Source organism: Camelus bactrianus, chromosome 27, assembly GCF_048773025.1.
Source record: "Camelus bactrianus isolate YW-2024 breed Bactrian camel chromosome 27, ASM4877302v1, whole genome shotgun sequence".
NCBI classification, from domain to species: domain Eukaryota; kingdom Metazoa; phylum Chordata; class Mammalia; order Artiodactyla; family Camelidae; genus Camelus; species Camelus bactrianus.
In genome coordinates, this window is record NC_133565.1 from 33749106 (window position 1) to 33771641 (window position 22536).

General features: G+C 43.4%; 2 protein-coding genes across 3 annotated transcripts in view; one reads left to right on the forward strand and one right to left on the reverse strand.

Annotated features, from left to right (window-relative positions):
- Positions 1-1223, forward strand: part of NPTN (neuroplastin) — a 32646-nt gene extending 31423 nt beyond the window's left edge. For both annotated transcript variants that reach the window (XR_012502744.1, XM_010955367.3), the window contains one exon: positions 201-1223. The gene's annotated coding sequence lies outside the window, so the exon portion shown is untranslated. The remainder of the gene's footprint in view (positions 1-200) is intronic.
- A 76-nt stretch (positions 1224-1299) lies between these two features.
- REC114 (REC114 meiotic recombination protein) overlaps positions 1300-22536 on the reverse strand; it is a 56762-nt gene continuing 35525 nt past the window's right edge. Inside the window, exons 3-6 of the mRNA XM_010955368.3 lie at positions 16268-16351; positions 9249-9461; positions 4018-4104; positions 1300-1485 (exon numbers count right to left, since the gene is read on the reverse strand). Of these exons, the coding sequence (XP_010953670.1) occupies positions 1330-1485; positions 4018-4104; positions 9249-9461; positions 16268-16351 (540 nt within the window). The 3' untranslated portion in view covers positions 1300-1329. The remainder of the gene's footprint in view (positions 1486-4017; positions 4105-9248; positions 9462-16267; positions 16352-22536) is intronic.

Here is a 22536-nt window from a genome sequence, read left to right on the forward strand (position 1 = left end):
CTTCTGAGGGCAAAGCAAGATGGTGGCCAGGCAGCGCCGGGCCAGAGCACCTTCTGGTCAGGCACATGGAGATCAGAATTTCACACCACATCCCTGAGCATGCTGTTTGAACCAGGGCTTTGGTTTTATGTGGTACTTGGCAGAGTCTTAAAATGGCACTGCATTTTCTCTTTTAATTTCTAAGTACTATTTCTTTTCAGGTCTTTAGGTTCCTGAAATTGGTGGCAACATGACCTGCTAAATTTTCTGCTTGGACCACTCTTTGGTTCTTTCCCCTTTCAAGTGAGCAGCACCATGACGACTGTCTAAAGCATGCCTTATTTAGCCTCTCCTGTAAGGGTGACCTAGCCAGGTACATTTTAAACAATGCTTCGGTGTAGAAGGTGTAAACTATTTTGGGCTTGATGTGCTGTGAATGTTGCTTTTTTTCCCCCTTTGTTAAAATATTTAAATAGAAGTGAAAAGTTCCTCTGAGGATCATCAGATCATGCATGCGCCATTTTTTACTTAATGCAGCTGTTCAATTGGCAAAGCTCTAAAATGCACTGCTGCCATCTAGTGATACATTTTTGTAAAGTACAGCAAAACCTACAGATATATACAGTATATAAATATATATATATATATATTTATATTTTTGGGATGGGAGAAATCCAAAATAAAATGATGCTTGTTTCATTTTTAAGCTGCTGATACTCATTCCTTATTGTATGTTGTCAGATGAGGAAATTGTGCAGTTCTGGTACGTAGAGATGAGTAATATAAACTGAAATCTAATTTTAAGGGCTTAACCTATGACTTTGATAAGCTGGAACAGTCCACTGAATGGATATAATGAATTGCAATATATATGTATGATTGCTTTTTAAGTGATTTTTTTTCTTTTGTTAAATCATGTAAATTCCTAAATCCTTTTGCACTGATGTGTTGAATCTTACTGTACATTCAATTAAGGCAAACTTTTATAATTTACCTTCTGTTTTCAATGACCTTGAAATGTTATATAGCATGGTATTCTATGCAACTAGTTACACTTTGGAGTTGACACTGTATTTTTTTCATTAATTTAACGGCTGAGTGTAGATTTTCTCACCCGGCAGGGTGCTCACACGCGGTACGTAACGGTAGATGCATGTACTGTGTTCTGTGTAATTGTTGAAGTGCAATGATGTATAATAAAGTGGATTCACCTGTTTTTAAAAATAAACCATTGATAAAAGGTGTTGGAATAATTCTCTTTATTCTGGTATCTTCTTTAACCTTAGGAGGAAGCATTTTTCCAATGCTCTCAAGTTCCTCAGTCCCGTATGTACACAGAACGTTAGTTCCTCAGCCCATCAGCTTTTTTAGTTCCTTTTCCACCTCTTCCACAAATGCTGGGAAGTTCTGATCCAAGAGGCACAAGCGGAGAAAGGGGCCCAACTCTTCTGCATTCCATGCAGACAGCGCACAACCGAGCGCCGGCTCCTCTGACGCCAGCAGCGACTGTGGGGATTGCAGAAGAGTTGGTCATCAGAGGTACAGGAGGAAGCCCGAACAGCCCGAACAGCGGGAGACAGAAGGAAGAAACAGACACCGAAATTAGTGCTGGCTTTTCAGAGTCCCGCTACATGATGTTTCTAGGTACATCCAGGAAGTGAGAAAGATTTGAAATACTTAAGGATACAAGTATGTTAGTGAAATAATTTGCACGGTTAAGATCCTGCTTTAATGAAGAATGCGGTGCTGGAAAGTCTGTGATTGATAAGCCTATCAAGTGAATGAACTCCCCTCTCTCAGTCCGCTTTCCCACCTCATAGGTGGGGGAAGGGATGTGAGCAGTTTACCACATGGAAACTGGGCTCTGAATGTAATAAAGAGAGTCACAAACTGACCATCCCAAGGACATGACTCGCTCACCAGGCCTTGTTCTGGTCCTGTCCGTGAGGTGTGACACACAGAGGCACAGAATCACCACCACAGTCGAGACAGAACATTTCCATCATCCCCCGGAAATCCCCTCGTGCTGCGTGCTCCTGTTGTTGAACCCTCAACCCCTGGCAGCCATGATCTGTTCTCCACATTTTATTGTTTTGCCTTTTCCAGCGTGTCATATAAATGAAGTCACATAATAGCATTTTTCACAAGCTTCTTTGCCATCTGTCTGTCTGCTCTGGTAACCAGTAGTATTTTAAAGTCCAGTATTTAAATATTAGGGGAGTCCAAACAGAAGTCCGACTGCGCCTGGCACTTTGGAAGATACTGCGGCACCGGGCCCACAGTCTGCCGTGAGGGAGGCGGCCTCCGGCTGTGTGGCCCACCTTGTGTGGGGCTGTGACTCCAGTCATCCTGTCCAGCCTTCCCAGTAACTGTCAGGTGGGCGGTTTTCTAACCTTCCTGTGGACGGCACGGTTTGGTGTGTGTGTATACAACTGACCTTTCTCTGGGATCTACAATAGAATAGAATAGAACTGACTTTTCTAAACTCAAGCCAGCTTTTCAGACTCTATCTAAAGGTAGAAAGAGGAAAATGAAGTGAAATTGAGCCCTGTTCCCCAGTGAGAGCCAAAGTTACCGTGTTAGTGGATTTCCTGCCAAACTTACTTTGTGTGTGTGTGTTTACTACGGAAATCAAAGCATACATGCTTTGTAGCCTTTTGAAAACTTAATGTACTATGAGCATCTTTCCATGTCAACAGGTGGAGACGTGTCACTTTTACTGGCTGCATGTTTATCCTACTGTGGTCACAGCGCTCTTTAACCACTCAGCATCCAATCAAGTGAACAATTAGGTTGTTTCCAATTTTGTTCCTATAAAGAACACGGGAAGACATCCTTATATGTGTATTTGTGCAGATGAAATGGAATTATAGGTAATAAGATACAACATTAAATTTTATCTGTATTGCTAAATTGCTTTCAGAGGTTTACCAATTTATATTCATAGAATGACTTGAGCTCCTAGCCTGGTGCTTTTTCTTGTTGATCCATGATTCTGTAGGATGTTAGTAAGCTGGGCTAAGGTATACCTTTTATAGCAACGGACACTTCCTGAATAAGGACATCACACCCTGCCTTGCTCATGTTGTTTGTGGCTGAGCCACTCTGATTCAGTTAACCTCTAACCCCAGTGCAGATACGAAGCTAAGGACTGGGCACTATGAAGTCTGCCCTGCTGCTGGACAAGGAGGCTTTAAAATTTTTTCTGTCATAGTTGCTGAGTTATTAAAGAAACGGACATGAATTCTTAGTCTTCTTACCTCTCAAGGTTTTAATCTATGATTGTCCATTTATTTTGAGTGAGTGGTGAGCCAGAAGAAAACACCCATATTTCCTTTCTTAATTACACCACTGTTGGCACAGTTTAGTAGGTAATTTAAAAGGCAATTCATCCTTGAATACTGAGGAATTCCACAGAGTTCTGTGGAAAGCATAAACTACTGTGAGTCTGCAGGGAACACAGTGAGGGGGAGGCCACCGTGGAGGCGCTCCCGGCAGGGCAGGCCTCGGCACCCTGAGCCTGAGTGGACAGTTTTGCAGGATTCTCTGGAAACGGCGGGCTGCAGGGGGCGGGGGGGCATGCCTGAAACCGGGTCTGCAGCGACAGAGCTGAATCCTCTCGGGTCTGCCCACAGCCTTAGCTGAGAGCCTCCCACTGACTATGTGCCTAGGCAGTGATCCGGCTCCAAATTCAAATTGATACTTGTCTTAGGCTAGTTCCCAAATTTCATTTCCAAAAGTAAATAGAAACTCTTCCCTTTATTCCTCTTTCTGGGAAAGTGGTGAATAAATTCCTTCTCTCACACTTAGAGGCCGACGCTGCAGACCACTCTTTCTCTTTCACTTCCTCGGGAGACCGGCGCTCCAGCGTGTGCCACCGCAGCCCACACGAGGGTAGCCAAGTGCCTGTCCATCTCTAACCGCCTTCTAGGGAACACTGGAAGTCACTGCTCCAGAACAAAGGAGCGGACACAGGGATACAGATTCTTTAGAATCACTGTTTTTCCTGATAAAACTGAACATGGAAACAGGCCTTACCTGAGCCAACCAGGTGAGCGAGGTCCTTCCTCCTGGAGTGCTCGAGCCGGCCGGTGCCCCCTGCTGCTGCTCCGGGTGCCCGTGTGACTGCAGTGAAACAACCGAATCAGGAGACTGGCTGAACATGATCGTACACATTACAGGCATGGAGACACAGGCACTCATGTTCACAGTAAGAAAAAATTGGTAAAGCTGGGAAAATCATCATCGGTGTAATATATCCTACTTTAAGCTTGGCTGTTACTGGACTTACCACAGTCAAGGTACAGACAGAATTTAAATCAGAGGCGCCTGCCCTGTACCTGGTCGGTGTCCGACAGGCTGGCACCGCAGTGTTAACTTCTGTCCTCAGAGGCCCAGCCCAGGACCATGTGCTAGTACTGGGGGGCAGTGCCGAGCTTCTGATGGTCATGATTTGTCACCTCCTGAAAATTATTACTCAAGTAATACATGTTCATTGCAGAAAAGCAAAATGGGAAAAAAAAAACCCTATAGTTGCAAGATGAACCATATGTTTTTGGTAAAACTTAAAACCTCGTTTTCGACATTCTGAGGGAATGAGTTCTGTTCGTAAAATTCCTGGATATCTTCATTCAACAATATTTCTGCTACTACATACTAAACACTGGGGTGATAAAGGGAAGGGGCCACAGAGAACAAAGTAGAGGTCTAGCCCTCAAGAACCCACAGCCCAGAAAGAACCCAGAAAGCAAGACGACGATGAGAATGCAACCCAGAAGGTGCTGGAATGCAGGTGGGGCTTCAGGTCACAGGGAGGGAGGCAGGAGGGGTGCACGTGCCGAGCACCACGTGCAGGGATGCCCCGGAGCCCACGCGGTATCAGAGGAACCAGTTACAGGAGGGGTGGTTCTCGGGCAGAGCACGGTCTATTTTCTAGGCAGATATGGTGAACAAGGTGGAGGAGGAGGCCTGGAGGCGTAAAGGGCTCTGAGGGCTGCTTCTGCCTGAAAGCACAACTTCCACAGCCGCTCCCCCACCCCTCGTCCTAGCTGCAGGGCTGCAGGCCTGGCCGTCTTGGGTGCCCGCAGCTGACGTGGTGCTGATCCTCCGACAGGTGTTCCCACCCCAAGTGTGAGCTGGTCCTGTCGCACAGGGAGGAACCAAGGCCCTCCTGGGAAGGTGTGTCTATCGTGAGCCAAGTTCTGCCTGCCAGAAGTCCTGTCCCACACGGAGGCTGGCTGTTGCTAGTTAGTGGGTATTAGCAGAAATGCAGACCTGGAAGCATCAAAAACTTGGGGGGGGGAGCAGAGAGGAGGGAAAGAACAAAGAGAAGAGAAAACCAGTCAAGATACCAAAATAAACATGAGCGAAAGGAGGGGCGCTAATGAGCGCGGAGCCCTTAGGCAAGCCCACGTCTCCAGTTCCCTCACCTAGAGGGGTCAGGCTCCGCTGCCAGTGCCGCTTCCAGCTCTGGTGTCTGGTGTCTCCCCTAGGGTGCGCGTCAGCCCAGCTCACACCGCGTTCTATACACAACTGAGGGAGACATCAACCAAATCCGCGTGCCGCTCACGCTGCGCTATAGCAAAGCGCAACAGGAGCGCCGGAGGCTGGCGGGGCGGCTCCTGGACAGACGGTCCTCCGCCCCAATGCTCAGACACGGAAGGTTCCAGGCGCACAGGAGTGAGCTCCCGGCGGCTTGCTGCTTCTGGCCTTCCGGTGCTCACAGGCGCTGCCCCCGTCCCCGGGTGGGCTGGGTTGCCTTAGGAGCCCTCAGGTAGAGAAGCACCAGGTTAGGCCACAGTGAGGAAAATTACAAGGCTGAAGAGAAGTAAAAACAAAATACGAGCCAGGAAATGACTCAACTTGAAATAGAAAGACACAGAATTCTATTTGCCAAGAAGAGAACTGTTTTAGACCCAAAAAAGACAGGTATTGGGGAAAAGATACACCTGAATTAGGAGAGCAGCAAGCTGATGAGAACTTGGCAGAGCGTGCGCCCCTTGAGCTGGAGTCCGGGGACGGGAGCACGATACCAGGTTCGCGCGGCCGCAGCCAGGGGACCCTGGGCGCACGCTGTCACCGGGGGGGGGGGGGGGGGGGGGGGGGGACGGACCAGGCGTTCTCAGTGCGCTTCACCACGCCTGCACTCCGAGGAGTCAACGCAGGAGCCTTGCCCTGCCCTCTGCTCTGCAGCCGCAGCCACTCCGTCCTGTCACGGCCCTGCTGGCTCTGGGGCCCTGACCCTTGCTTGGAACTGACCAGGATGCACATGTGTTCATTTGCAGGGGAGGGCGGACCTGAAAGGGGACGGCACTGGCGACCCAGTAATAAAGGCCCGTGTTATTTAGATGTTTGCCAGGGGCCGCGCCAGGGGCTTTACGGGCAGAACCGCAGTCTCCCCATTTCACAGATGACATTCAGTGACTTGCATGACATCAGGTAGCTACTCACAGGCCAAGGTTCAAACCTAGGTCTGTTCTGATTTCAAAGCCGGCCGTCTGTGGACACCACCATGCTCTCGCCCACTCAGAACGCCCAACCAAAGGTCAGAGCAGCCCTCGATACGGAACTGGGAACAGACACGGCAGGTTTCCAGCCACTGTGGGGCTATTTCTACCTCAGTTCTTGCGACCAGCTCTTCAGAGAACTGGAGCCTTCATCGGCCACTGCAGCTCACAGCCCCCAGGCTGTACCTGGTACCGCCTAGTACACCTCTTCTTCTTTTCGTACTCGGGTAACCGTGTCTAGTTCTAGCCTGGTGTGTCACCATTACCTTTATGAGGCACTCCAAACCCAGCTCCCAAATCCTGGGGCCTTTGTGGCTCCTGTGGCACCCCATGCACTGGGCACTATAACCTGAATCTAACAACTAGTCGATGAAACCACAGAGAAAGGAGATCCATTTAAGGCGCACATCATCATAGGCAACGAAGCACCTTGTCATAAACCACTCCACCTCACTTGCAGAGAGGGGACTCTTAGAGAACACAGCAGGAGCTGATGAGGCGAAAATGTTTTAAACTAGACCTAGGGTTTCGTAAGCAAGCAGCTTTCGTGTTAAGACATCGTCACAAAAAACCACACAGAAACAGATGAAGGAAAAGCATTCTAAAACATTAAAATCGGATTTGGCAAATAAACATAGTCTAGAAGAAATCATCTAGCACTTGTTTAAATAAAAATATCTCATCATAAATGATGTAAAATCCGTGTTCGCCCTAGGTCAACTACAAACGACAAGAAACCTGGTGATGAAACAGCAAAAACGAACTGTCCTGGCCCAGCAGGTGACGGGGGACTAACAGGATGAAGTGACGGAAGCTGGGTTTGGAAAATCACTGCTTAAAGTAGAAAATAAAAAACCCAGCTTGAAACTGGGGAATTTCGCCCCAGAGCGGACGCAGATGCTCATGCTAACGTCGTTAGGAACAATGCCAAAGGCAGGCTGGAGTGTGTGCTTCCAGGAGCAATTCTGTAACAGCGATTCTCAGACTTTTATCACAAGACCCCTTGACATTCTCATAAATTACTGAGGCTCTAAAACAGCTTTTGTTTGAGTTACATCTGATATTTATATGTTAGAAATTAAAACAAAAAATTTAAATATTAATTCATTTAAAAATTAATAAACCCATTATATAGGTCAATAGTGAAAACTTTTTTTTTGAAGAACAACTATTTCCTAACACAAAAGTGTCCTCATTTTTACAAATCTCTTTAATGTCCAGCTGACTCTCCTGTCCACTCTGCATTCAAGCTGCTGACACATGTTGCTCTGGCTGCAGCACATGAAGAAAACCTGGCTGCTCATAGATAATACAGATGGAAAAGGCAGAGTTCTTTGAAGAGTGTCTCCAGGTTACTGCAGGAATTCTTTGATACGACACCACAACTCAGCAAGCGGTCATTTCTTAAAGGTTACCTGCAACACCGAACATGAGATTGCAGCAATGAACCCTTCACACTGTCGCATTAAAGTCCTTTGACCCAAGGGATCTCCACACTGTTCTCCACAGTGGCTGCAACACTCCTACATTCCTACCAAGAGTGCACAAGGGTCCTCTTCCCTCCACACCTTGTCTTCTTGATGACGGCCCTTCTGACAGCCGTGAGGTGCCACCTCGTTGCTTTGATCTGCACTGCCCTGATGATGAGTGACGCTAAGCTGTGTCTGTTGGCCGTCTGCATGCCGTCTTCAGAAAAATGGCTACTCAGGTCCTCTGCCCATCCTTTTAACTGTTTGTTTGTTTTGATGTCAAGTGATATGAGCCCTTTGTATATTTTAGATATGAACCCCTTTTCAGATATATCGTCATCAAGTATCTTGGCCCATTCACCGGGGGGGGCCTTTTCGTTCTGTAACCAGTTTCCTTTGCCGTGCAAAAGCTTTTTGGTTTGATGCCATCCCATTTGTTTGGTTTTGCTTTTGTTTCCCTTGCCTGAGCAGACAGACCCACAAACTTATTGCTAAGACCATGTCAAAAAGTATACTGTCTGTGTTTTCTTCTAGGAGTTTTACGGTTTCACGTCTTACATTTAAGTCTTAAATCCATTTTGATTTTATTTTTGTATATCGTATGAGAAAGTGGTCCAGCTTCCCCAACGCCACTTATTGAAGAGAAAGTAAAAACAACTAGCATACGATGTAGCAATTCCACTCCTGGGTATTCTTCCAAAGAAAACAAAAACGCCATTTCAAAAAGATATATGCAACCCTGTATTCACTGCATTATTATTTACAGCAGCCAGACTACAGAAGCAACCTAAGCGTCCACTGACAGATGAATGGATAAAGATGGGTGTGTGTGTGTGTGTCTACACACATAACGGAATATATACAGAAATGAGGTACACACACGCACAATGAAGTATGTGGAATCTAAAAAACAAAACAAACATAAAACAGACTCAGAGATACAGAGAACAAACCGGTGGTTGCACCGGAGCCGGGGGGAGACAGGCAAACCAGGTGAAAGGACTAAGAGGCACCGACTTCCACCTGCAAAAAGCAAGGCACCAGGAAACAGGGCACAGCACAGGAAGTAGTCAGAGACACCGTGATAGCCGTGTGGTGACAGGTGGTGACTACACATTGTGGTGGTGATTCTGTAGTGTACAGAAACACCTGAAACCAGTACTGTAAGTCAATTATACTTCCTAAAAATAACCAACATTAGATATCTTTTAACCTACTAAATGGGGTGATCTGGGCCCCCACAGAGCATGATGCCACCAGATGCCTCACCCCGCCAGCACCCTTGCCTACTTACCCCATGCTGCAGTGGGACGCTCCACACACAGCCCTCCCTCGGGCCCGGGCCTGCCCTCAGGGGGTCAGGATGCGGCCCGAGCCGCGGGCCGACTCCGTCCGGCGCCTGGACGGGCACGTACTGGGCCAGGGCCTGCACGCAGCCGCAGCAGTGTTCCAGCGCCCGCGCCTTCGAGTCTCCACCAAACTGCACCCGGAACATACGGCTCTTGTTCTGTTTGACAAGTCGAAAGTTATCCTCAGTGAGCCTTGTCGTATCACTTTACCTTTACTTACTGGGGGTCTTCCCTTTGTTTGCAGGGAAAGAGGTACACACAGGGGAGCAGTTACCCCAGATTGTTGATGCGGGTAAAGAAAAGCCAACAACTAGTTTTCTTCCTCCTTTTGGGAGCAGTTCCTCACACGGAATTCATTTCCTTAAAGGAACTGCCATGAGAAAAAATGGAACAGCCCACATCATAAGACCAGGACGGCTGCTACACTGATTGCAGTAAAAGATCCATGTTCTGTCTTTGGAACAAAGATTTCATATTGTCTAATTCCTCAGGTAGAAAATCAGTGAAAACAACAGAGCACAATCCTGGCTCAACAAGATTTTCCAAACCTGAGTATAAATAAGAGCTAACCAGGGACATGCCGCATTAAACAAGCCAGCGAATTTGAAAACCAAAACTGGGGATCAGGCGACAGGCAGATGCTAAGAGCTAATGTATCTCTGTAGTGCCCTTTAATCCGTCAAGAGGTCAGACGCCTGTGCAAATCACACACACAGATCATATGCTGCCTTTAATCTACTGTGTGAGTTACAATCCCTGGCAAATCAGCAAATGTGGGAGAGATGGAATTAAAGTTTTTAAATGTGGCAACAACATCAAATTTATTTGGTTGTGAGTTTAAAAATAAAACTGAATTGTAACAATAACAACAAGCCCATTATTTGAATGGAAGCAGCTCCCTCTCTTTCTAGTCGGCTGTTCTGCCCGGTTCAGCGCTGTCAGTGGACACGGAAGCCAGGGGCGCCATGCCTTGTGTACCTGCCTTCAATTTCTTCTGTGAAGAAATTTACATGCTAACCTAACATAGTAACAACACTTTTCATTTATTAAGTACATAAATCACCCTGCTAACTGGAAAATGCTTCTAAGCACAGTTAAGAAAATCCTGTAAATTCCGATAAGCAAAAATTCTTGATTTTCCTGTTCACAATTTACACTATTTAAATTTTTAGATAAAGCCACCACCAGGCAAAGCCACATCTTTAGGTTACAGAGAACTTGGCATGGCTAAGCACTGGTGAGACATCACATTTAGAAGAGACACCATTGCCCCTTTACGGCCTCTGTTGGCTTCTCTTCATTTTTTAATTCATTTACATTTTTTCCCTGAGTGTAAAAGTAATCTATTATTACTGCCCACTCCAACAATGAAAAATATGAAAAGGAAATATTTTTCATATATATGTCTATTAGAACCTATACATACACTGATAAATATATGTATATTATAGGTTATATACATATATAGTATATAAAAATATATAGACCATATGTGTTACATGTATACAATTTAAACTACACTGCTGTTTTGTCACAATCTTTAACTTCACAATAAGTATAAAAATAGTATACGTCATTACTTTTAATGACTAAAGAATGTTCCCTTTAACTAGCTCCCTACTGAGAAATAATTATTTCCAACCTCTTTTTTTCCCTATTATAAACCCCAAAGCTTTGATATCACTCTTATACATACATTTTTGTTCATTAATGCCTAAAAGCAGACTGACCTGCTCAAAGGATTCGTGTATGCTGCTACCTAATGCCAAACCGCCCTGGGGCAAGAAAGTACCAATTTGCTCCTAAGAGTCTATCTACCCGTTTCCCAGCACCCTCCAACACTGGAGATTCTTACTCTTAATTTTTTTTTTAATCTACCAGGCTAATACAGATTTATATCCGAGAATTTTATTTCTTTGATTGTAAGTGAGGTTGACTACTTTTATTATGTGTATTAGTCATTTGTATTTTTCCTTTTGTATACTGCCTACTCATTTCCTTAGCCATTTTTCTCTTGGATGAGTACTCCCCAAATTATCAAGGGTCCCTGAAAGCTAGCCTTCCTGGAGGAAGGGGAAAGAACCGAGAGGAGAACTCTACATTTAGTTTTTGGTAATTCTATGAATCTTCTTCTGTAAAAACGAGCTGATTTCTTGTTTACAATTAATTAGCTGTTTCCAAATCCCCCTGGTTTACACTGTACACGAGGACCTCTATGCGAAGTACCTCTGCATTCGCTGTTTTCATGATGGTCCTATAATTATCTTTTGAGAAGCAGTCACATAAAAAATTGTGCCTCATAGCTAGAGGAAAGCTGTATGTAGAAACATAATTATTAAGTGTGTAAGTCGGGCACAAATCTCAGACCACTTGTCTAGAAGTATTTATACATATGTAAGTGTACATAAGAATGAGTTTGGATAGTTAGGGTTTCTTTGGAATGTAGTTTCAAGAAACGACGGAGAAGGTTATATGTCTGGTAGCGTTAACTGCTGTCTTGCTCTATGTTTGCTTCTGTAAAATTCTCAGACAGAATTTGAGCTTATCATCTGAAAACAGAAATACCACTTCAATGCATGTGGACTCAAGATAAAGCCAAGGTACACCAGGAAAAGTCTGAAAATGGGTTACATTTTCATCCTATATCCTCAGTGTCGTGGTGCACCACAGTAGAAAACCTGCCACCAGGTTAACAAAAAGGACTCCCAGGTTAAAAATCTTGATGAGATTTATTTTATGCCCTGATTAAAAGTCAGAAAGAGCTCCTAATTATGAAAAGTTTTCAAGGATATACCAACAGCCATGAACTGTCCCAAATATATAGTCTCCAGTTTCTACCATCTAAGGAGATTAGTTCAAAATTACTATATTTTAAATGGTGGCTTATATGCTAAATTGTGCCTACCCTACTTCAAAACAATTTAAAGTTATTACAACTACTAGAAAACTCCCTTTTACAATGACTCCTTGGGAAAAGAAAAGTTAAGGACAAGCGCGTGTCTCTTCACACTAATCTTCGTGTACACACACACAAAAATCAGGCTTCACCTTCGGGGAAGCACTGGTCCCACCAAATGCTGACTCTCAGGTGAACAGCATCTCCATGCAGGTACCTTAAGCCGCAGGCTTTAGAGCTAACGTTGCAAGCGCACATGGCAGAGTGGCGCCCAGTCAGCACCACATGGCAAGGCAGCCAGGACACATGAGAAGCCCCACAACATGGCCACATTTCCCTGCTGGTTTTAGATGCATCTCCCAGAGCTGTAAGAAGTGTCCCATCATCACTAGGCCCCCACCTGACACAGTGCCCCCCACCACTAGTAGTGAATTCCTCTGCTGCAGAAACTGGGGTGGAGGGATACGGAAAAAGGACAACCAGAGAAGGGACTTCAGCATTTTCTTTGATTCTCTGCTTTGAAACGAAGAGGTGATACTCAGGTTGAGGCCAAACACAACCATGAAAAAAGTCTTCAGTGAGTTCCTGGGGATGAGGCCGCGGTTTAGGTTTACTTCTCTGAACGAAAGGGAATTATACGTCCACTGCCAGCCGATCAGCCAAGAGCATTTTGGTTACAATTGCTGGAAAAGAAGAAGCCCAACTTACAAGTAGGCAGAACTTACACAATCTATTTATTCCGGCCAGAGAGAAAAGACATATAATCTTTTTTACCCATAGAATTTAAGTTTCTGTTAGAGGAATGAAAGTTTTATTTCAAAACACTTCTTTTCGTCAATTTAAACAGTGATGTTTGTTACATAATACTTGGTTAACTAAAAATTATCCAAAGCAAGAAAGACCAAAGACGTGTACCCTTCCCAGGTAAAGCAAAAGAGAACCTGTTGGCTTGGTATTAATACATCAAATCAACAAATCAAAGGATTAAAAAAACCCATGATGTTGACAATGTCAAAATTTAGTATGTGATTCTAATAAATGTATTAATAAACTGTAACTAAAAGAATTTCTCCCTTACATGGTAAAGAATATCCAATCAACAGCCAGAAATATTCTTAATGTCAAAACACTACTTCTCGTTCAAGTCAGCAAGATGTCAAGGATGGCTGTATATCCATCCCATTACAGTGTTCTGGAAAGTCTAGACAATTCAGTAAGGTGAGAAAAGTAAAAAGTATAAACCATGGAAAATAAATTATCATTGCAGATTATAAAATTACTTTCCTAAAAATTAAAAAATTAAATTATAAAAGCTAATAAAAGTTTAATAAGAAAGCTAATTAAAAATAATTCAGAAAAAAATCCAGTAATAAGCAGCTAGAAATATCTTTGGGATAAAGAATATCATTCACAGGGGTAGGGTACAGCTTAGTGGGAGAGTGTATGCTTAGCATGCATGAGGTCCTGGGTTCAATCCCCAGTACCTCCATTAAAAAATAATAAATAAATAAATAAAAGAATACCATTTACAATCACAATAGGCAAAAGGTCCCTAAACTAAGTATTTAAAAATCTATGTATGAAAGATGTATGTACACAACATCGATAAAATTATTTAACTACATAAAATACGTTTTTTTCTATATAACACGTAATCTATACATGCATTTAACATGCAATCTCTATACAGAGTGTCTAAGGACTCTGAGGAGGAAAATTAGGCAACAGCAGTAGACACGTGATTCACAGAAGGAATACAGATGGCTAACACACACACAATGTTCACCCTCATCAGTTACCAAACGCAAATAAAGGAAGATGCTCATTTTTGCCTATCAAACTGGAAACTAGTTTTTAAATTTAAACTGTAACACCCTCTTGGAGAGGATCTGGAGTGACCATTTTTACATATTGTTACTGCTGCAGAAACAGGGACAGCTTATCTAGAGGGCACCTTTACAAAATAAATATTCATACTTCTAGCACTTCTATCTCAAGCAACCTGTAAATAAATTCATATGAAAATCAAAACACTTTTACAACAGTGAAAGACTGGGAATTAGGTAACTGAATCATGGCGCATCCAAACAATAAAAATTCTAGGTAGTCATGAAAAATCATGTTTTCAAAGACTAAGAAATGACTTCATACGATGTTCCAAATGTGAGCAGGATGCAAAGCACTCTGTATACCACAATCCCAAATTTATGAATTATCTATATGGCAGACACTGTTCATTGCCAGAAGCCAATCCACATCAGAGGCTGGAAAAGTCAAACACTCATTTTGCTGGCCCTGGCAGGTTGGGATGGTCACATTACACTGTTTCGGTCCATGAGACACAAGCAGACATCTTCCAGGGGTTGTGGGAGGTGGAGGGCCTAACAGGAAAGCTTATGCTTTCCTTATAAAAGGAACAGATGAAGCTGGCCTCCCATGAATGGAAATGTAACAGAGCTGCAGCATCCATTCCGAAAATGTGAGGGAGAGGCCCAGGGAACCGCAGAGGCTCTGAGCTCGGCCAGGGGACTTGCTGAGCCAACAACAGCAACCGCCTGCTTCTGGATTTCTTATTTAGTGGGAAAAAAAATAACCCTTATATTTTGGGGCTAGTATACCTGGATTTTCTGTCACATGCATCTGAATACTGTCTTTAACTGATGCAATATACATGCCTAATAAAAACTTCAAAATATTAATAATGATTATTTTTGAATGGTCAAGTTATTTGATTTTTATTTTTCTCTTTATAGTTAGTTAAGATTTTAATAATAACACATAATCAGGAAAAATTAAGACTCAAATATCAGACATGGCCTTGTGCAACTTTTTAAAAGACATGCACATTCCTTCAGCATGACACAGTCCTGGGCTGGGAGTCAGAAGACCAGTGGGTGGCCCAGTTTTCTGCTAGCTAGCTGCAAATGCGGCCGTTGGCCTATGTTGCATTCAGTTTCCTCACATGCAAAATGAAAACCGGGGCTCCTGAATGTCTTCAGTATGTGCTCCAGACCCCTCTGGCAATCTGGTGAAGCCAGACGACTCCTTCTCAGAACCATGTTTTTAATACAAAATACGTAAGAGAACAAAGGCAACCAATTATAATGAAATAGTTTATTACAATATTAAAACACTAATTTATGAACTAATAATGTATACATGCCCTTATTAACGTACTCAATAAAACGATCTAGCAGCAGGACTAACAGCCACCACAGCTTGGGGGCAGTGATGAGCATGAGTAACACCTGAAGGTCTGAAACAACTGAAACGATACGAAAATACCTGTGATTTCCACAGGTGCAAAGGTCTGAAATTACTGTGGTCTGATGCCAGCATTCATAGTCGAGGGAAATGGTAAATTTCAGTTCGAGGTCAGTGCAAATCCATGCAGCTTATGGACCCTCTGAATTCTCTGAGGGCCCTCTGGAGGGTTTAATAAAGACTCTCCTGTTAGATGCCCTGGAAGACCTCTTTCAATTCTCAGTCTATAAGTCCATTAAAAATTAGGATCTTTTACCTAAATTTCAATATTATCTACTTAGTGAGTATTAATAGACTGGTTTTTAGAGTTACTTCTGAAAGAAAATAAGCCAGGTGATTAATCTTCATATTTCTTTGATGAGGATTATTCTTTATGTCTAATACAGCTAGAAAGCAAATAAAACTCTATTTTTTAATATTAAAGAGAAAAAAAAGAAGAGACATTCAGTGAAGCACTTGAAAATACACACCTTTTTATCATCTAAATAGCAAGACAAACGATGAAACTTCACCTCCTCGCAACTTGCACTTGGGGGATGGAGAATGGCTGCACGGCTCTGTCAGACAGGTACTGACAGACCAATCAAAGCCCTGGCTCTTCTGCAACACCCTCCTGCTAACTACCCTCTGCCTCTCGGCAGTCCTTGTGTCATGTTCTGCTCATGATGCAAACCTTTCTTAAACATGTGTATTCTTCCCAGGACCATTTCACCTGCAAAGAGAAGCTCCCACCCCCGCCCCCACCCAGAAGATGAGAAGAGTATGATCAGTTGCTTAAAAACAGTTGGCCACATAGCATCTTGCCTTTATCGTTGTTCCAAATAACAGGCAATCCACGCGTCTTACAATCTTCAACCAGTTCTTGCTACCAATGAGTGAAAACCCTTCCTGAAACAAAATAATTAAGCAAGATTAGCAACAGAAGCAAACAGGGACATGAAGAATCCCTATGGCACAGCTGCTTCCTATTAGAAAGCTGACTATTTATTCTGTAACGTAAGCACAACAGAAATGACTCAGTATCACCAACTGCCAATGATGACCCTTCCAGTGAGTCCCTGTGTCCTAGTGTTCTTCCTGCATCGTTGTCAGCAGTTTCAGCTTTTATTCCTTTGCTTAACATGCTCATATTGGAAAAATCAATCAAATACTAAAGATAGTAAAAATGCCCATCGTCATATATACTATAAAAATACATTTCTATGCCTCCAGGATTTGCCAAAATGAGTTTATATTACACTAATTTATTAACTTACCTGCCATATCCCTCACTACACAGTGAGAATTCTCTTCATGAGAATCTCATTTTCAGACTCTCATGAATGGAAAAATTGAAGCAATGTGGTTTTGGATGGTGAATGTTTAGTTCTTCATTTCAATTTAAAAAAAACAAAAAAGGCAAAGAGGACAGTAGAGGGCACACATGTCTCAGAAGAGGGACAGCAGCTGGATCCTGAAGGTGGAAAGATAAACTTTATCCGCAGCTTATGAATAAAGTAAACAGAACGGACGCTCTAACGATTATGGCCACTCATAAGCTCCAGTTACATTGTCAGACCTCTTCAATTAAGTAGCCCATTTAGTTAGAATGTGTTCAGCACTCATCCAGGGAACTGATAAGCTGACAGTACGCAAAATCATGCGACTGCCCTCTGCCTTGTAGTGTTAGGCTGCTGGAGGGATCTGAGAAGGCAACAGCTCTTAAAAAAAAAAAAAAAGATCCTTATCCACTTGAACCCTCACAAAATCTCTCTTCCTAGATCTGAACATGATGAAAGCTGCAACCTTCATAGAAATTTGTAGTCTAGGAAAACTGGGTTAATTCCTTGAAATTTTCATTAAAAAAAAAAAAAGAGTCCATTCTAAAATGTTGATTCTATGAGTTTTATCATCAATAGGAAAGGTTTTTTCTTAAAAAAAAAAAACAGAAAATGAAGTTAAGTAAATCATTTGTGATTTCTTCTTACAACTCTCTCAGAATTAGCAAAAAGAAACATAGTCACTATTATATCCCCAACATGCAGATACTGTGGTTTAAAATGGCAGTATATGGGGAAACTGGTGCACACACACAGACTGCTAGCAGGAGTGCAAATAGGTACAACTCTTACGCACAGAGGGCAACACTGCAGTATCAAAATTATGAGTGCTTTTACTCTTTAATCCAGCAACCTCAGAACTGGGGATTCATTTCACAGATCACCCTGCACACATACGAAGTGACGCATGGACAAGGTTAAGCATTTCTGTATTTTTAACAGTAAGAGATTGGAAACAACTCAAGTACACACCAACAGTAGACTGGTTAATTAAAGTATGTCGCTCTATGCAACGAAATACCACACAACTGTAAAAAAGATGCTCTGTATCAGTGTTGTCCAGCAAAAGTATAATTTGAACCACATACGTAATTTAAAATTTTCAAAGAGTCACATTTTGAAAACAAAAAGAAATTAGTAAAATTTGAATACTTAATATATCAAAACATTATTTCAACATGTAAACACTGCAAAACATTATTAAGATAGTTTACATTCTTTTTTTTTGTACCAAGTCTTTGAAATCTGGTGTGTGATTTACACTTGTACCACATCTCAATTTGGATGTTGTATTTTAAATGGTTAAACTGAAATGTAATCCTACTAAAACAACAGGGTTGAGTTTAATGCTTCCATCTTTAAACCTAAATTTAAATTAAACAAAATTTAAGATTCTGATTTTCAACTGCAGGAGCCAGATTTCAAGTGCTCAGTAGCCACACATGGCCTGCAGCTCCTTCCCAGACAGTGCGGTTCTGTACTGAGCTCCAGAGTGTGTCGTTCAGCAGAAGAGCAAGCTACAGAACAGCATCCAGAACACAGTACCTTTATATAAGAAAAGGAGGGAACATACAATGTACATTCTTACTAGCTGCCTGTATTTACATTTTAAAAACTGGAAAGATCAATACACAAGAGACTAACAGACAGTTACCTGGAGGGGGTGCGAATGAACAGTGGGGGTGGAGGCAGGGGTTCAAGTAAGATTTTCTACTATATGTCTTTTTATACTGCTTTGGTTTTGAACCACATGAAGCCTCACGTGTGCATGTACATGGGAATATTTGTGCAAAGATACCCATCCCAATATGGCATAAACTCAAGAAGGAGGTGAAAGCAGGACCTAAATAAATGGTATGACTATGGGAACTAACTCCGTACTATCTTCACAGCTTTTCTGTAAACCCCAAACTATTCTAGAATAAAAAGTTTATTAAAAAGACAAGAAATGAACAGCCCCTGGTCCTGGCCTGATCTTACCTCTTCCTCCCTCTAGTCCTCAGCCCTCTCCACGTGGCCAGTTCACAGCTCTCTCCATGTCAACTTGCCCAGGCTGGGACGCAACAGTTGTCCCTCACACACACTGCCATACTGATGTGTGCTGCCTCCGTGAATGGCATCACACACGCCAGCCAGTCACCCCTAGTGATCAACCTGGTATCATGCTGGCCCCTCTGTTCACTCCCCCCTCCACAGCAGTCAGTCCCCAAGTCTTACAGATCCTGTCCCCAGAAAGCTTTCTCGTCTGACCACTCTCCCCACCCGCACTGTCACTGCTGCATCAGGCCGCTCCTCACACCTTGATTTCGTTGTATCACTTGTTCCTGAAATGCCTTCCACTTTCACTCATCTTTTAAAACCTTGCTTTATCTCCAGCACTCCCCACAAGGCAAGGCTGGCGGGCTCTCAGAGCTCTGTGCTCTCAGGACCTTGCTGTACTTACCACATCCTATCAAGACTAGTTACATCTCTTTCTCCCTGATCAGAATGAGGAGGAAGCCCTCGGCAAGGCCAGGCAGGTTCTAGGATGTGTCCTTGGCAACTACCACAGTGTTCACCAGAGGCCACCGGGTCGGTTTCAGCCCCTCCGCTCAGGATCTGCAGCAGCCACGCGGGAGCGGTATGGCCTTCCTCCTTACGGCATCTGAGTTAAGCCGCTTCATGGCTCTGCCTCCTCAATTTGTCCAGACCGTCTTGCCTTAGAACTCTGTACATCTCTTCTCTCTGCCTCTTCCCACTGGCTTTTCACCTAAGTAACTTCTGACCACTGTTCATTTCACCCCTCATCTCAACTGGGCCACCTATTTCATTTCTCCAGAGTATTCTACTTTTTTTCTTTCATAGCATTTATCGCAGTTTGTACATGTGTCTGTAGTGAGTATTTGCTTAATGTCTGTTTTTTCACCAGACTATAACCCCATCAGGCAGGGGCTCTGTCTTGCTTACTACTGTACATACAATACCTGTTACTGTCTTTGATACTTAGACGATGCTTCAGTAAGTTGAGTGAATGAAAGAATAAAACTCTTCATAAAAATTAACAAAGTATTTCATGCCAATATCATTTCTTGGGAACAAAGAGATCCACAAATTTATTACCTGTCCAGTGATGCAGAACATTTTTTTCTTTTCTTTTTTTTTACTTACACTAATCTCGTTCAAGATTCAGAAAGAGCTTTCTCATCCTAATGTTTCGGGATTTAGTAAAAAAAAAAAAAAAGTCTGTGTACCTAACCACTTGTCATTCATATATTCCTGCATTTTAATAATTGACCTCCCTATCTTTGAAAATCCAGCTCTCTGAAACTCCTTCAAGGCGTATCCTTCTGGTAAATTCAGTTTAGCTCAACTGACGGCTCCTCTCTGCAGCCTTTTCTAACTTTCTCAGACAGTTAAGCGACCTGCTCTGTGCTCCCACAGCATACTGCACCTGCTGCCACTCACTTAACATCACTGAGTTCCTATTTCTCAAAATGCTAGGTGTTTAAAAAGACACAGAATCTGCCCAAGGAGAAAACAGTAAGCATCAGACTCCCCACGGAGCGCCTGCCCTGCTGCTGGGAAGCTGTTCCCCGACCTGGTCAAAACCCACTGCTCACTGATGAGAATCCACCGTATCCCTTGGAAGCGCTGCGGGGGGGGGGGGGGGCTGGGCACTGGCAGTATCTGGTGGGAAGGAAAAGAGGGAACTCTAGGAAATACCAAGTAGACCATCAGACAAAAAGAAGAGCAGCCAACCACCAAGAAATCACGTCCAGGACAGAGGCGTGTGGAAGCCTAGAGGAGAGAGACTTTCAAGTAGTGAATGGTCAACAGTACTGTGCCAAGGTTTGGAGTAAAACTAAGGGCTAAAAGTCTGCGCTGAATTCAGCAGTCGGGGGTGCTACGCACTGTGACATCTGTGTGCGTGACTGCCATTCTATCACTCCCTTTCTAGTTTCCACTTGATTGCAAACTCCATGAGAGCAAGAGTGTTTCATTTATCTCTGTATCTTGCATGTCTACTGAATAAAAAAAGAATGCCAACCTCTGACACCACCACTCCCCATTTCCTCCAGTCATCCTTTGACTCATCCCTCACCCCATGCTCTCCAGCCCTGGGACAGTCTCCCTGAGGTGCAGTGGTCAGAATGCCATGTGACTCCAAGGTGGAGCGCCACACCACACTTTTACATAGAGAGCCTCAAGCTTTGGTTTTCAAGTATTATAAATTATGAACTTCATTTCCAGATTTTAGTTATCCATGTTCACCTTGGCCCCTGTTGTCATAATTAAGGGTTACCACAAGGATAAACCAGAGAGCTATCTCTCCCAGCCAGCCTGGCTGATAGCGCCCCACTAGATGGCTTTTCTCTCCTTCTCCTCTTCTGAGCAATAAGGCAGCTGTTCACTTTGTCCCTCTGCCTCTGCTGTGCAAATTCCTTCACAGCCGGTGGCAAGGACCCACCCTGTGGTAGGCTTCCTAATTTAGGAGTCCCTCTATCTGCCAACAAATGGTGAATCTGGCAGGACCCTAGACAGGACATTTGTGGGTACTGCTTGCTCAAGGTTCCCCAGGACCGGACACTGCAAATGGGACAGAACAGTGCGGCCGCCCTTAGGACTCCATTCTGTCCTCTTCGTTCCCTCCTGACGCGGCTCATCGATCGGGGGTACTGGACCAGGTAAGCATTTGGCGGCTCTATTTGCTCTTTCTGACCTTCTGCCTGTCCTTCTGTATCTGCACCCCCTTCCTCTCTAAACCCTGCCATTTCCACTTCTACTTCCTTTTTATTCTTCCCAACTTTCCCCTAAAGGGAGGATCTCATTAGGACAGGAGGAGACCAGCCCAATCTCCTGTGGACTGCGAGATCATGGCCGAGGCTACTCCCTGGTCAACTCTCAAAACCTGGGTTGCCAAGAGTGGCTGCCCTTGGCCGTAAGATGTCTGAATAAGGTCTTCCCAAAAGCTTTGCTCTCCAGAGGCTCTTTCATCGTTTATCTGAGCTGCGTACTTTTACTTCTGGTTCTTTTTTGAAAAAAAGAAGGAAAAAAAATTTTTTTAGATGGCAGATCTCAAAAACATACTAAGTGGAAAAAGCCAAACACGTAAGTTCATATTATACAATTCTGATTATGTGAAATTCTAGAAAATACAAACTGAATCTATACTAACAGAAAGCAGATACAGCAGTAGTCGTCTAGGGTTAGATGTGGGTGGTATTTACAGAAAAGGGTCCTCCTTCTGAGGGTAAGAAAACGTTCTGCATATTGAATGTGGAGGCAGCAGTCACGCAGATGCCTTTTATTATAATTTGGGGACAGGAGACTGCTGCCGACGTCTTCCCAGAATCCTAGAATGACTTTGGAAGGACAAGTCTTAGTTATTGGGTAAAGAAGCAAGTGGTACAACACGAGCAAAGGCAGAGTCAAAAAATAACACGTTTCACATACAGCTGAAGGAACACGTGCGTATACAACAGGCAAGGATAGGAGGCTAGAGAGATGGGTAAAGTCCTTGAAAAGGGCCTTTTCTGCTAGGCTAAAATGTCTGTACCCATCAAAGTAAGAATATAATTCTTCCAGTTTCTGTCAATGTGGTGAAATACATCAATCTTTTCATATTAAGGTACCCTTGCATACTTGAAATAAACCTTTGTTTTAACATATTGTCCTTTTTATGTATTCAATTTGCTAATATTATGTTAAAATTTTTACATCCATAAAAAGGTTAATAAGAGAAACTGTTCTATAATTTTCCTTTTTTTGTAAATT